The sequence below is a fragment of the Cavia porcellus genome, unplaced genomic scaffold, assembly GCF_034190915.1.
Source record: "Cavia porcellus strain 051 isolate PalLab524CR breed Dunkin Hartley unplaced genomic scaffold, mCavPor4.1 scaffold_1, whole genome shotgun sequence".
Classification (NCBI taxonomy): Eukaryota; Metazoa; Chordata; class Mammalia; order Rodentia; family Caviidae; genus Cavia; species Cavia porcellus.
In genome coordinates this window covers 165132807-165149107 of record NW_026947484.1, presented here as the reverse complement: position 1 = coordinate 165149107, position 16301 = coordinate 165132807, and the positions used below count along the sequence as shown (strand labels likewise).

The 16301-nt window shown below is 46.9% G+C and overlaps 1 protein-coding gene across 6 annotated transcripts in view; it reads left to right on the top strand.

Moving 5' to 3' along the window:
- Patj (PATJ crumbs cell polarity complex component) overlaps positions 1-16301 on the top strand; it is a 198154-nt gene that overhangs the window by 141412 nt on the left and 40441 nt on the right. For all 6 annotated transcript variants that reach the window (XM_063259666.1, XM_063259667.1, XM_063259664.1 and 3 more), the window contains one exon: positions 2234-2300. In XM_063259666.1, the coding sequence (XP_063115736.1) occupies positions 2234-2300 (67 nt within the window). The remainder of the gene's footprint in view (positions 1-2233; positions 2301-16301) is intronic.

Here is a 16301-nt window from a genome sequence, read left to right as displayed (position 1 = left end):
CGCCTGTAATCCCAGCACTCAGGAGGCAGAGGCAGGAGGATCTTTGCGAGTTCGAGACCAGCCTGGGCTACAAAGTGAGCTCTAGGCCAGCCTGAACTGCATAATGAGACCCTGTCTCAAAAAGACAAAAAAAAAAAAAAAAAAGATCCCATCCTAGCGCTGGGAGGATGAGTGAGGAAGAACAGCAGAAATGATTTTATCAGATTTGGCTAGTCCAGCGACAAGGACACACAGTGGTCCCCTATATCCTTCCGCAGTCTCAGTGACCAACAACATCAGTTTCCCAGGGCACTGCTGCACAGATGGCAGCACTCATCCTGACTCTTTCAGGACAGAGAACCACATGTGTAAGCTTTATTACAGCCGATGGTTATAATTATTCCATTTTGCTACTTTATTAGGTAGGTGTAGGCTTCAGCACTGTATGGTTGCAAGTGTCCATTGGGTCCCTAATTGGGGGCCACTGTACCCCACACACAGGGCTCAGTGACCTGGAAACTAGGTCTCACTCTGTGGGTGCAAATAATCCTCAGTCTCAGTCACCTTCTTATCACTGGGATGGAATGCCTGATGCCCCACTGAAAGGAGGAGAGGCCTTTTGGCTTGCTGCTTAACCCCTACTCCACAGGTCGGAGGAAGAATGTGGCAGGCAGAGGGACACAGTCCCAGAGGGCTGCTGGCTTCTTAAGGGCCTGGGTGCAGAAGGGGGGAGGCAGAAATGAGAGTGCTCTGGCCACACCCAGTGATGGCCCTGCACCGCTCCACCTCCCAGAAGGTTGCAACTATAAACCCTCAGTGGGTGAAGCAGCCACTGGTGAGCCTCGCTCCTGCATGCCCCACATCTTCCAGGAACCCCACCCTATCCTAAGCCCCGCCCCTTTCTAGGAGTCCTGCTCTGAGCTGGGGGGGGGGGGGTGGACTGTAGATCCAAACCATGGCTCTCCACAGGTTCCTGAAGATGATCATAGCACACAGGCGAGCATCTGCAGTTCACTGTGCCAAGGAAAGCTAGGGTAATTTTATGAAAAGGAGAGTCATATTTCATCCCTTAGAAGAAGCACTGGCCACGAGGTTCGGGTCCCTAGGCCACCAGCGCCTCCGTGGCTGGATGCCCTGGAGGGTAGTGAAGGATTGTGACCATGTAACTTCTCATAGCTGCTTGCTTCTCTCCATTAGGACTCATGGCAGGTTTTCTATGATGCAAGGTTAAAAAGTAAATGGACTTCAGAGGACACTGAAGTCACACTAATTTGGGGAATCGAACTATAAAGGGCCAGCTTGGCTGGTTTGAGCTCCCTCGGCCCAGAGATCCTGGGCAAGAATCTGTCAGTGCTGCTGGCCTTTGAAAGAGATACACAAGCCAAGTGTCACCTGCACTGTGTCGGGCCCAGGGAAGGGATGGGAGACTCTGACTGGGAGATCACCCCAGGGAGACACAGCCACTCACCCCAGAAGCCAGTTGCACCATGTGTGAGTTCCACCAAGGTGAGAACTGTGGCCCTGCTTAGCGAGACAGAGCCTGCTCAAGGCGATTGAGAAGCTGTTGGGTCTGAGGGGTCCCCGTCTGTTTTGGTTTGGTTCATGTACCCTTGTGCCCAAGGGGGACAAGGTGAGAAGTGGTACTGGGCCACATTTCTGCAGGGGCTTTCTTGTTCTGTGGAGGATTCATACCCACCTGGAATTTCTTAGTTCATCCCACTTTCCAGTAGCAGTCAAGGTACCTTTCCAGTAGCACGCTGAGAAATGATCTTGCCAAGGTCCCATGGCTAATGAGTGGGTTTGTCTCACTGAACAACACAACTCATCGATCCTGGTGCAGGGGGCGTTGAAGCCGGAGCAGGGTAGGCTGGCTGTGGGTGTCTCGGTTGTGGTGACTCTGGAGGGTACGGGACCAGCTGGGGAGGGCTTGTCAGCATGGAAAGGGTGCCCCTTGTTAGCTCTGGACAGGCCAGAGAGTGGACGAACTTAGACAAAAACGCATGGATGCCTTTCTGCTCCCGGGATGGCCCTGGCTCTTGTGCTCCCGGTCCCTGGGTGGCCCCCAAGTGGCCCTCACAGGGTGGCTCTCTCTTTGTGTCTAGCAGCTTTGCATGCTGGAAGCCCTGTAGGTAGGTGTCTTAGATTCAGTGGTGTTGTATGACCCTTTTCAGCGGAGTGCTGGGGCTCCTTGGTCACCCGAGCCAAGAGCCTGGTGTTTCCTGGTACTGATGCTGCTTGTCTTCCCATTCCACAGAAATGAAGGCGCTGTCCAGCAGATGGCTGTGCCCCCGCTACCATGCAGCTCCCCGACTTCCACTGAGGTAAGCGTGCTCCAAATTCTCTCCGTGTTCTCCACAGCTTGGCCGTGGTCATCCACCCCCATCCCCTACCCCAGTGTGACGATTTTGATTTCCAGACAGTGTCTGTTAACAGGAGAATTTCTTGACTAGGGCCAAAGGTATTCAAGGTATCAGTGTGAAGCAGCAACATTAAACCAGCCCGATGGGGCCTCCCCGCAGGCGCTACCTTTCCCAGAGCTGCTGAGGTTTGCTCAGGATGTCGAGTTCCATCTTTAGTGAGCATTTAGGAAGTTACTAGAAAGTTACTTGTTTTATGACTTTGCGATATTCCTTTTGTGATCTCAGAGTACTTTAACCTGTGATCGAAGTTCCTTTAAATAATTGCTTTCATCTACTAATGGAGAAACTGCCGGACCAAGATTGAAGTAGTATCAGTCTGCTTGTGGAGGGGAGAGCGAGACAGAGAGACAGAGGCAGAGACATTGAGAGAAACAGGGTGCAAGAGACAGCAGTTGCTGCCGGGCCAGGGACCCTTTACCCGAGGTGCTCGGAGCCAGGGGTGTCTCGGGATCCAGAATACTTGCATGCACACGATGAGGGCCCTTGGAAACAGGACCCAATGCCAACATGAAATCTGTCTGTTCCAAGTCGTATGGGTCCGGGTCGACTTTGATTTGGGGTGACACAGGCTGCTCAGAAAGTTCTGGATCATGGAGCACTGTGGCTTTGGGACTGCGCCAAGCCTGTGAATAAACTCCTGCTCCTGAGCTGAGGGGTATTTGTCCCCTTTATGAGTCTTATTTCTTACATGATATTTTTTTTTGATACGGGAGCCAAACCCATGACCTTGCACTTGCCAGGCAGGTGCTTATGCCATTGAGCTAAACCTCTGGCCCCACGAATTTTATTTCCTGAATTGCTTTTGAATTCCAAAAAGAAATGCATACTTTCTAGTTTTAATTAAATAATATGCAAGTGTTAAAAGAAAGGTTAATTTTTTTCCTACTAATGAATTTTTTCATTAAGGCTCCTTCCAAGCATTTGCTTTATTTTCACAACTCATGTGTGTAATTTTGCAGAGGTTGTGAAACTGGCTGTGCAGTTCACACTCATTCTTGTCTCTCACCCCTCAGGGTTCAGAACAAGCTGTGTGTCAAATACCAGCCTAGATGCTAGGGACAGTCTGGGGGAGACAGGGAAGGCTGCTGGCTAAGTCCAGCTTGCATTCTAGTGAGGAAAGGAAGATAATTAAGAAATAAACAAATTGAACCACAACCAAAAAAATAAAAATAGTGCCTGTTATGGTGACATACACTTGTCATCAGCTCTCAGGAGGCTGAGGCAGGAGGATCATTGCAAGTTCAAGGCCAGCCTGGGCTACACAGGCCTAGTCTCAAAAAACCAGAAGAAAAGAAGGAAAGAAAGGAGAGAGGGAGGGAGGGAAGGAGGGAGGGAGGGAGGGAAGCAGGGCTTATTGGAGAGCAGCAGAGCCATGCCTGGCTGTCCTCAGGCAGGTGGATTTATGACACCATGGTGATAAGCAGCAGCCAGGCAAGCACTCACCAGGGGACAGGCTCCTCCTGCTGGGGAGAAGGAGCTTCAGGAATGAGGGTCAGGAAAGAGATTTGGTGATGCGTTTCCCTGGGGCCTCTAGGACCTTTAACAGCAAGGTGACCTGGGGTATAGTTTAAAGGCTATTGCTCACCACCTAGGGGAGAGAACAGCTTTTCCTCCAGCCCCATGCATTCGTGGGGGACAAAACACAGGCTAAGCAGAAGAGAGCGGCTAGAGAGGGGCCACAGGGAGCCTTCCATGCAGGGAAAAGTGGCAGAGCTTGGGAAGTGGCTTGGACTCCAGCATTCAGAGCTTTGGTCCCCAAGCACGGTCACGGCCACGTTGTAGAAAAACCACGGGGACAGGGAGGACTGAGTCGGGTGCTGCCCCTCAGAGGAACGGAGGAAGCTGGTTGCCAGCACTCAGAGCTGAGGCTCCCCTGGGGCGGCCTCCCTGGGAGAGGGGACACCAGTCACCTGCTGTCCTTGTACATTGAACCCTGCTCCTTGGTCAGTCGGCAGAGTGGGGCCCGGCCCTCTCCCGCGCCTGTGCCCCAGCCCTTCACTCTGGGCAGGTGACAGGCTGCAGCCTGGGCTGTCCTTCTTCTTCTTTTTTTTTTATTTTTTTATTTTTTATTTTTTTTGTCTTTTTCATTTTTATTGGTACCAGGGATCAAATGGGCTGTCCTTCTTAAGTGTCTTTCTGAAAATGTCTTAATATGCTCTTTCATAATTGGTTTTTTCAAACTAACAGATATTCGAACAATCTCCAGTATGTTGCCCTTGAAAGAGCACCAAAACGAGCATTTGTGCATCTTCCTGGGTGCATAGGCCGTGTGCACACACCTGTGCATTTGTGTGTGTATGTGTGTGAGGGTGTCAGTCACTGGGTGCCAGCGCTTTGGTTCTTACAGTGTGGGTTCCCTTAAGGTGTGGGACTCAAGTCCGAGCTGTGCAGTTGGTGTTAGCTGGGCTCAGCCCAGCTTGACTAGCCCAGACAAGCTCGGGGCGCAGGGATGGAGACGTCGCCTACATCCCCCTGAGCTGTGCACAGTCGTGGGAGCGTGAGGGTCCCACACCTCTGCAGGTGGTTGAAGTATTTGCCACCATGTTGGGTGCTTGTGTCAAACAAATGCAAGGCGCCCCCTTCTCCCTGGGGCATGCATTATGAGGCCCCCAGGTGCACTCAGGGGCCACTGTTCAGTCACACCCGGTGCTCACATAGAACCGAGTCAGATCCCTTCTCAGAGGGGAGGAGTCGGAACTGTCTGGGGACTATTCGTACAAGCACAGGCCACAGCCTGCTTTTCCTTTGTCCTGTGCCTATGCCCTTCACATTATGGCCAGCGGGAGCAATGTTAGTACAGTGTCACACCACCTGGGATTGCACTTCCTTCTGGAGTGCTAAGCTGCCCAAGAAATATGCTCGTGACTGGGGATGAGAGAAAAACACCTAATTTATTGTATCCAGAAAGCATGGCTTTGCAGAAAGAGATCCTTGTCAATTCAACTGGCAGGGATCAGCCCATCACTCTGTGTTTTTGGAAAAAAAAAGTGTTGGATTCAGGAAATACAGGGATGGCAAAATTATACCAGCGGAAGATTTATTTTACAAACAAATTTTAGTTATACGAGGGCGGCACTGTTGCTGTTGTTTTTTATTTCCTTTGCCTGTGGCATCCAGAACCCACAGTAGTGTGCGTGAGTGTGCATACCCACATGCGCGTGCGCACACACACACACAGCGACATCCGGCTTAAAGCTAGGACACAGTGAGGAGCTGTCCAGGACAGAGAACAGGAGACTCGGCACAGCAGGAGGTATCCCAGGAAAGGGGCAGGAGGCGGCCTCCCAGCCAGGGGAAGCCCGGTGGGAGGAGCATGTGTGGACCTTGGCCTTGTGCCTGAGCCTCCAGCTCCAAGTGGGAGCTACCATCTTGTGGATGTGGAGGACTTTGTTTGTTTTATGTCTGCTCTCCTCAGGTGTGTAACTCCATAGAACTAACCTGCTTCTCCTGTCTTAAATTTCCCAGGTTGAAGCATCCATTAGCTACTTTCTCCTTGCTCTTTTATTCTTTTTTATAAAAACCATGAAAATTCTTGCAATCCCCAAACAAGTCCCCCAGCTTGAGTTCAAAAAATGTGGCAAAAACATATTTTAAAAAGCAGTGCTGATTTATTTTATCCTCGGCCCAGCAGCACAGTGCAGTTGGAGATTGCAAAAGCTGTGTATGTCCCGCACCCCATATTTGCAGCCTTTATATATATATATATCACTGTTTACAAAGTAAGGGTTTGGGCGTGGATCAGGAGGTAGACTAATGGGGAAGATCCTTGTTTTCCTCAGCAGAGAACAAAGGAGTCTAGCAACAATTAACAACCTTTTGTTACCTTATTTTAGTACCACATCTCTTATTTGTAGAGGGCAGCAATGGTTAACATATCAACTAGGTCACCCAGAGGGAGAAAGGAGAAGAAAAACGTATACAGAACAGTTAGGGTCACATTACAGGTATTTTGGTATAATACAAATATAATGAAGCTTTTTGCTAGTGTACAACATTCTCCACTGATTTTAGTTAGTGAGTCAAATCATTGACTCATAGGTATCTGTTTATAATCTTGCGTGCCTCTTTAAAATCATAAGCTTTTAAGATCTTTGACATAATTTATCAACTTGTTTAAAATTCAAGGCCCAATAGGAGGATTAACAAATGTCTTGCAGCTGTCATTATTAAAGCTGTTAACCAAAAGGAGAAAGAAAATCAGCATTTAAATTTACTCTGTTTCATCATGTAAGTAACAATTTTTTTTTAAAGTCAGACAGAGGCCTCCTTTGGTCTTTATAAGGGACAACATAAGATTATCAGTTACATTTGGCAATCTTAAACTTTAAAGAGTCCTTGGAGGGAACAACAGTCTACTGATAGCCTTTGGAAGCTGGGATCTGCTTGAAGTGGGAATGATGAATCCAGGCAGGCTTTTCAGCTACTTTGATAGTCTATTGCGGCTCAAGAGATTTACAGTGATGCCTCTTGATAAGGACCAGTATCTAGGCTCCACAGCAGGGTGTTTGTCTTCTCAGTGGGCAGCAGGTGGAGGAATGTTGGCTGAAAAGTCTGGCAGGACTTAAGAACTTGATTAGCTAAATCAGCTAATTTTTCTTTAGAAACCTTAAGGGTAAGAGGAAAAGGTCTCCCATATAAAGCCTCAAAAGGGGAAATAACTGCAACATAGGGGGTACATGGTGCACGCAAAAAAGCAAAAGGAAAGAGACTCGCCCAGTTCTTGCCAGTTTTTAAGGCCATTAGTAATTATTGTCTTTAAAATCTGACTTATCTTTTTTATTTGCCCTGAACTTTGAGGCAGGTAAGCACAATGGAGTTTTTAATTGATCAGCAAAGCTTAGGGTTAATTTTTGAGTTATCTGGGCTATAAAAGCCAGGCTATTGTCAGACCCCACAAATAAAAAGGGAGGCCAAATGGGGGAAACTGTTATCAGGGCTGACTCAGACTTAGTAAGCAAAGTTTTAACTCATCTATCATTATTAATAAGTACTAATTTTTTTTTTTAAGTCTAGGCTTAATGTTTTTTAGACCTAGTTTCACATAGTGAGCGGTTTCTATTTGTTGCAGTTGTTTTGGGTTCATCAATTGGCACTGAGGGCATCTGAGGCTCACAGACTGGGCGAGCTTTGATAATTGAGAAATAAAGAAATGTTCCCAAAAAAGGGCAGCTAGTTTGATCCTCCTAGGTGGGTGGATTGATGGGCTTGTCGGATAAGTTTGCGGCCCAAGGCCTCAGCTCAGGAAGGAGGATTCAGTTGTCTGGAAGTTGGTACCAGCCTCCAGGGACATTAGGCTTTGCTTGAAGCTGTGCAGCTAGATGCATATCTCTTTGAGTATAGACAGGTTCTGACAGAGTAGGGGGAACCAGCAGCAGAGTTGGGACTGTCTCAATCCCCACTGATTTTATAGCCGCCTTTCAGGCAGTGATGTCTGCCAAGTTATTTCCCCATATAACAAGATCATCTTCTGTCTGATGGGCTCTACAATGGATAATAGCCACTCTCCTTGGCATCAAGATGGCAGCCAACAAGTTCAAAATTTGGGGAGCATTTTTAATCTTTTGACCCCAGAAGTCAATAAGCACCACTCTTGATAAATGGCCCCATGATCATGGGCAGTAACAAATGTATACTTTGACAACTTGAGGCCTCAGTGAGGGCAATGAGTTCAGCCCATTAGGCCAATGTTTCCGGCTCCAGTGTTGGTTTCCATAGAATCTGAGAGTCTGTGGTAACGGCAGCTCCCGCGACCCACTTACTTTGATAGATGTAACTGCTTTGATAGAGGTACAAAGGAACTCTGAATAGTGGTGCATCTGTCAAGTCTGGTCCCCAATACAATTGTGGAGGGGCAAGGAGGGGCATCATCAGGCAGCAGAGTAGCAGAGTTCGAAGCTGCTGTTTCTTTTAAGCTTCTTTTACCAGGAGGGCCACCGAGGAAATCACCCGAAGACAGAGTGGCCATCTGGCTGCCACATAATCAAGTCTCTTGGAAAGATAGGCAACAGGCCTCTGCCAGGGTCCCAAACTCTGGATCAGTCCTATGGCTCCTACAAATTTTTGCACTTGCCTTTTAGTCACAGGGACTGAAATCTGTTGGATGGCTTGCATTTGCTGGGAGGAAAGAGTCTTATTTTTTTTTTTTTATGGAGAGTCCAACAACCACTGTAGTCTTTCTGCCCAGCAGAAACCTCTTAAGCCTGGTCTTTAGCGCCCTCTCGGTTGTCAAATGTCTTTTAAGCAACCTCTAATAATTGACTGAAGGGCATTCCCTCAGATCTCCCAAACTTCTGAAATTTTTGTCTAATGTCTGGCACAGACTAAGATACAAAGGCAATATTAATGGCCCTTGCAATTTTAGGTGCTACCAGTGTACAAATGTGATAGGCCTTTTGCTATCTTTTCAGAAAGCCCCGAGGGAGACTTACTAGCCAATTGTCTCATCTTTGCTATCTTGGGCAAATTGGTGGGTTTTCTGGGTACCCTAATAACTACTGAGAACAACTGGAGATACTGGGGAACCTCCTCACCTCTGGTTGTTCAATCGGGGTGGGACAAAAGGAAAACATGGTTCTGGCATTCCGGATCAGAGGGCAGGCTTCATCTGGATGGCACACCGCTTTTTGTCCCAGGGTGCCACGTGGCAGGTCATTATTTTACTGAAATTACATACTTAACAAAAAGAGCTTTTTTATAGGTAACAAAATTAATTATGCCATAGAATCTCCTAGATGTCCACAGCACATGCAAGAACTTGTATTTTATCTGTATAATCACCAATCACATTAGGCACAATAGTTTTTTTTTTTTTTAATTTAGTTCCAGTACAAGACGATTTTTTTTTCCCCACAATCAAAATGTCAATTCTGTCTTTACAATCTATAACATTCCTGGAAATTCCCCTTCCCCAAATTCATAGTATTGCAAATTATCCTGTTGGGCTCTTTGCTCTTGATTTGCAACATAAAGCTGGCTAAGAGCCCCCAACAATAGCCATGCTACAGAAAGCATTTTTACTTTAAAACAAAACAACCTTTTTTTTTACTTTACTTATTACCAGTTAGTTACTTTTTCTCTTGGTTTTTAGACATTAAAACCTTTTTTAAAAATCCTTGAAATGACCTTTTTAGTAGTTTAAAACATTTAATCATTTCATGTCTTTTTACCACATTAAAATGCTACATTTTTAAAAAACTGTAGGGGCTGGGGATTTAGCTCAGCGGCATAAGCACCTGCCTTGTAAGCAGGCAGTTGTGAGTTCGATCTCCAGTACCGATAAAAAGGAAAAAAGACAAAAAAAAAACCCTGTAACCTTTTTAACATGACCTGGTTTTTACCTGGTAAAGTTGATATAATTTTTTTAAAAACCATAAATATACATATATATGTGCACATATATTCACATTTTAACCAGAAAAAAAAAAATACTTTTTAAAAAGGCATGCCGAGGTTGCAAGTAATCAATTGAGGACTAAAACATGAAACAAGGCGCCACAAGACAAGACCAACATTAAAGACACAAAGGTTGTTTTGTGTACAGTTTGGTGAACTAAAGGAAATAATTTTCATTATGAACTTTGAGTCCAATGAGCCACATGGATCCTGCAACAGAAATGGGCAATGAGCCCCTAAGTTAGTAACAAATTCAACAAGTTCAGATGGGCCAAAAAACACCCCAAAGTTAGTAACAGATTCAAGCAGGCAGACAATTCCAAAGTACAAAAACACTGAACATAAATACCCACGGGCAAAAGGCCCCAAAGTTACGGATGGGCCAAAGCCCCACACATGGGCCGAAGCCCCACATTACAAACGGGCAATAGCCCCCGGATTCTGGTGCAGAAGGAGCCCTAGCTTGTCTGTAGTCATTGTGCGCATCTAATTATGAATGGGCAAAAACCCCGACATGGGCCAAAGTCCAAACAAAGTTACGAATGGGCCCCAAAAGCCTTAAAATACAAAAGAGTGAAAAGGCCCCCAGAAGTTGTCTTATTTTATCTGCAGCTATAAATGTGTGCACTCAGATTACAAACAGGCACAAAAAACCAAAAACTTACAGATGTTTAGCCGATTGATCAGTGAAAAAATAATTTGGGGGTCCCCCATTAATCCCGAGTGAGCCCCCAAATCTTGTAATCCACAAACAAGCCCCCAAGCTCGAGTTCAAAAAATGAGGCAAAAACATTTTAAAAAGCAGCTCTGATTTATTTTACCTTGGGCCCAGCAACTCAGTACAGTTGGAGATTGCAAAAGCTGTGTGTCCCGCACCCCATACTTGCAGCCTTTATATATGTATCACTGTTTACAAAGTAAGGCGTTTGGGTGAGGATCAGGAGGTAGGCTAATGGGGAAGATCCTTGTTTTCCTCAGCAGAGAACAGAGGATTCTAGCAGCAATTAACCTTTTGTTACCTTATTTTAGCACCACATGTGTTATTTGCAGAGGGCAGCAATGGTTAACATATCAGTTAGGCCACCCAGAGGGAGAAGAGAGAAGAAAAATGTAAACAGAACAGTTAGGGTCATGTTACAGGTATTTTGGTATAATACAAATATAACAAAGCGTTTTTCTGTTTCCGGGGAAGGAAGAGTCTCTGTCCTAGAGAGAGGGACTCGTGGGGTGGAGGTGCGCGTCGGCTTCTCTGGCTGCCTTCTTGAGAGGAAGAAGGTAGTGGGACTGGGTTCACTTCAAGTTTTTCTTCCTTATTTACTGGGAAAGGCAGCACACCGGGCACCCGAGGGTGTGGGAGGAGGCCGGTGCTCCCCTAGACCGGGAGAGGCGTCTGCCTGCAGGTCCCCGGGCGGGGCCCTGGGAGTGGTGGCCGGCGGCCAGCTCGTGCTGGTCGGAGGATGAGGAGGAGAGCGTCCAGAGCGGCGGGGCGGCGAGGAGGCGACGCCCCCGGGCGCCGCTCAGGCTGGAGGGAGAGTGAGGCCGCCTGGGAGCCGCCCACGGACTCAGCGGGGAGAAGCCCCGCGGGTTCCTCGGCCGGCCGGCCGGCTCTTGGGTGGCAGCGCTTAAGACCTCGCCAGAGCTGGGCTGGCGGCTCGGGAGGACGTCCGAGCGTGTGTACACTAGCACCACACACACAGGCGAGTGAGTACACACACAGGTGAGCCGGACACAGGTGAATACAGACACAGGTGAGTACACACACACACACACACACACACACACAGATGAGTACAGACGTTCCTTGGTTATTGACACACCCGTTTCATCACTGCTCAGACTTCGGACCAGCGGTTTGGACTCAGCTCCCACCCCCTTTTTTTTTTTTTTTTTTTTTTTTGGTATGGTTCTGTACATCTTGCTTATAGAGCCTCAACACATTTTTTGTACAGTTTATCTTGTGTATAACAGTACTCATTTTTACTGATTGTACAGCCCAGCACTAAAGTTTTAAGTTCTGTCATACGTGACAATATTGCATGTAAAAGTTACAGAAATAAAAGCACAATCATCAAGTTGAGTTTCCTTTGACCATTTCTGCATATTGTAATGTACATACTGTATACAGTTTCTTGTTTAGTTAATTGTGTGCCTAGTCACAGTGCCCTTCCATAACTTAGTTATTAAGAGAGAATTTTTATGCAAAACGAGGTAAAAGAAGAGTGCTTAAAAACTTGCAGACCTAGGGCTGGCGATTTAGCTCAGTGGTAAAAGCACCTGCCTTGTAAGCTCATGGTCATGAGTTCGATCCCAGTACAAAAAAAACCTTGAAGACCTAGGACTATTATAGTAGATATGTTTAGCTAATATTTTCTTTGTTTCTATGATGTAATTAAACCCTACTGTTCCTGTCTTCAATAAAGTCTTCTACAGACACACACACACAAAAAAAAAATATATATATATATATAACAAAGCTTTTTGCTAGTGTACAACAAAAATTTCTTCTGTACTTGGATTGTTGAACAATCCAAAGTACAGGTGCTAGGATTATTTCCAAAAGATGAAAAATATTTCCAAAAGATGAGAAGTATAAAATAAAAAGCGGCCTTTATTCTGAGAACACAGAGAGAGATGACCGGCACCCCCACCGCTGGCGTCCAGCGATCTCTCTGGCGGACACGTGGTGTGGGGGCATGTAAATAGTCTCGGTTTGGGGTGGAACCTAAGGCGGGCATTAGGGATGTGCTGGTAGCCCATTGGTCCTAGGTTTAGTGCCATATGTAAATTTTCAGGGGCGGGAAGATGGAGTCACAGGTAACTTCCTAGGGGCGGGGTGCATAGGGGCTTCCTGCTTCCGGTTGAGGCTTTCCTGGCTACAGTGTCCTGTCTGGGCCAAAACCCTTTCAAAAGGATCCTCTGATTTTTTTTTTTTTTTTTTTGTCTTGTTGAGACAGGGTCTCTCTATGCAGTTCAGGCTGGCCTGGAGCTTACTTTGTAGCCCAGGCTGGTCTCAAACTCACAAAGATACTCCTGCCTCTGCCTGCCAAGTGCTGGGAATTACAGGTGTGAGCCACCACGCCCGGGTTTGTTTTTTTGTTGTTTTTTGTTTTTGTACCAGGGATTGAACTCACAACCTTGAATTTGCCAGGGAGGAGCTTATGCCACTGAGCTAAATCCTTGGCCCTCCTCTGATTTATTTAAGGAACCCTGGAGTTTTCCCCAGGACACACACACACACGCATGCACATGCAAACAATGCATGTCTGTGAATGGCACCAGCTGGGACCAGAGTAGAGGCCACGCAGGAGACCAGAGAGCTGCCCTGAGTTTGTCCTGCAGTCACCAAGCTGATGTGGCCCCTGGCTTTGATGGCCCAGGTTAAATGCTGACCTTTGAAAGGATAATTTGTTGGTTCAGAATTTTCCTGTCTTTAAACTGACCCACTGTCTAGCATGCTAAAATCTCAATGTTTTCATTTATGTCTCATCATGGGCTATTTAGAGGCAACTTCTGGGTTAGCCACAATTCCCTAAGCAGAGGTTTTTCTAGCTAACAAAACCTCAGATTAAAACTCACTATAACACTTCTTTAGAGTCTGTAGACTTGCTGGACCTGGTGGTGCTCACCCGTCATCCCAGCACTCAGGAGGTTGAGGCAGAAGGATTGCAGCAAGGTTGAGGCCAACCTGAACCACGTACCAGAACCCTGTCTCAACAATTAGGAATCCATCATCTTACCTTTTTAAATGTTGTGAACCCTGTGTTTGGTGAGATTAGCCATCCTCACTCAGTACCGGGAAAGGAGAGAGCAGGGGCAGCATCGCTGATTCAGGGCAGTGCACAGGCACAAGAGCAGGTAATGGCCTTGGCCCCATCTCTCTCTCTCACCCAGAGTCCTCCAGCTGGTGACTAAGTGGGTCACCTTCCTCACGCATGACTTGGGGTTGCAAAGGTGTCAGCTTCTGCCTAGCTGTTAGGAAGATTCCAAGAGACAGCTTGGCACAGAAGACCAGCCCCCAGGGAAGTCAGGGTGGGAAGTTTGCAATTCAGGTCCCCACTGGGCAGCCTGGTAAGCCTGTCCAAACAGCCGGAAGGGGCGAATGTGGCTCAGTGTGGAGCTCCCCAGGTTCCTTCCTCGGTAATGGGAAAAAAAGAAAAAGCCTGGTAACAGGAGTTGACGCACCTGGTGATCTGCATTAACCCGTGCAGGCCTGTGGCCTGGGGGACCGTGAAGATCCTGAGAGAGGAGCTTCAGGGCGCTTTCTCCCCTGCATGAGATCTTACTGAGTGCTTCTGCAGAGCACAGGGTGGCACAGTGTGCCCACATACCTCGCTCTGTGTGTGTGCACACACGTGTGGAGAGACAGGGGACTCCCTGTTGCTTCTAAGGCCATGATGAGCCAAAGTGAGATTAAATCAAACTAAGAAAGTGATATAGTTATGAGATAGCCTCTGGGAGCCGTGATGCATGCCTATAACGCAAGCTACTCAGGAGGCTGAGACAGGAGGGTCACAAGTTCGAAGCCAGTCTGTGCAGCATTGTAAGACCCTGTCTCAAACTAAAATTTGAAAAGGGCTGAGATTTAGCTCACTGCTCCAGCACCCCCAGGTTCAGTCTCCAGGACTGGAGTTGGGGGAGAGAACGAGGTGTAAGATGCCACCGTTGCTGTGACACCATGTATTATTCTATAGTGAGTCCACGTTTTAATGAGCTAATGGTGTCAGAAGGCATAAAATCGAGCAGTAGGTACATAAACAGTGGACTTCAGAGGAAGTGTAGTACAGTGTGCACACCAGCCGTAGCTCCGGCACTTCTGACCCATGCCGTGTGCCTGGGCACTGGCGAGTGTGGCCAATGGTGTATTTCCACCAGCGTCAGCACTGCCGAGTGTATCATGATGGCTATGGTGTCACATGAGTACTGTCTGGGACCCAGTACTCTGGGGGTCTGCCGTGCCCGCTGCCCTCAGCTGGGCTCTCCCAAAGTGGCCAGGTTGGTCTCAGAGTCCTGGGCCTGGTGGTCCTCCCTCTGTGGCTCTGGTGCTGGGACTGCAGGGCCCACCCCCGTCGGATGGTTCTGGAGACAGAGCTGGGAGTAGAGCCATACCTCAGGCCCGGGCTGCCTTTCCTTTGGCGCTGTCTCTCAGGTTTGTCCCGTAGCCCTCCTCTGTTTAATTCTCAAACATGCAGAAGGTTGTGCTAATCCCTCTCTGATCAAGCAGGAAGGAAATAACTCGAACTGTCTGTCCCCTGGTCCACTCCCCATGAACAGACAGTTTTACAGCTGTGTCCTACACGGTGTGGGTATCTTCCATGTGAGTGTGTGTGTGTGTGTGTGTGTGTTTACACATATTATGTAGTTTTTCTGGAAAGTTTATCCTAGTTACAGTCTCAGATAAGTAAAACTCCTGTTTTCCTCAACATTACCAATACTGAGTGTTCCTTTTGTTCTCTTATGTATTTAGTAGCTGAAAGAATGCTAGATTTCTGCTTGAATTTATATATCTTAAATATCAAGTGAGATTGAATATCTTCAAATTCTGTTTTTTTATTTTATTTTAAAGAGGATAAAACAGAATAAAAACAATCAAAACAAACCATTGGAAGAGATAGAAGAGTTCAAAACATTTGAAAATCAGCGATAGTTACTATAATGCCTCTTGATATCTTCAAAATAGCTGCAGATAATGTCAGACATAGTAAAACTCAAAGAGAACAGAATAGAATAGAAACAATAAAAACAAAACAATGAATGCAATAAAGGACTTCTAAACAAGCCAATAATAAATCCAAAATGGCCACCATAATATTTCTTGCTATCTTTGAAATAGCTGCTTTAGCCATCGGATTTGACATAAACAAACAAAACAAAAGAAAACCCAACCCAACCAAACAATGGAAATGATATAGGACTTCAAGACCATAAGGACTCAACAGTGGCTGCAACCTTCAGAAGGAGACCTCCCCCCAGATGCCACACTGCGTACCACTATCCTCTGAACCCATGATCAGACCACTGGCCCTAGACCTGCAGTGTTAGACACCAAAGCACCACAGGCATCCAATTGCATTTCACCTCCGTAGCTGTCATCACAGCCTGTGTTTCTCCGGAGAAGCCGGTCACTTACGGCAGGGGTGGGGTACTTCTTGTTTGCCAGCCCATGCTGCAAGGAGCTGGGGTCTGGCTGTTCCAGTCCACCAGCAGCCTACCTGTGGCACTGGTTCCCAGATTCTCCAACTGTTTTCTTACAAAGCATCCCACAGCCTCAAGTTGGTGTAAATTTCAAACAAAAATCTGGACAAGTAACACGTAGCTTCACCTTGTTCTCCCGTGTCCCCCCAAAAGAGAGAAACTTCCAGTTGATCACCTGGAACATTTAACATGTCATAATGAAGTTGAGGGTGCGCCTCATGTGCTTGAGAATCTGTAACGGAGCCTGTTATTACCAGATGTCACATTTGTAATAAGCGCGTACCCTAAGGATTCTGCTGGGAAAAAGCCATAAAGCAA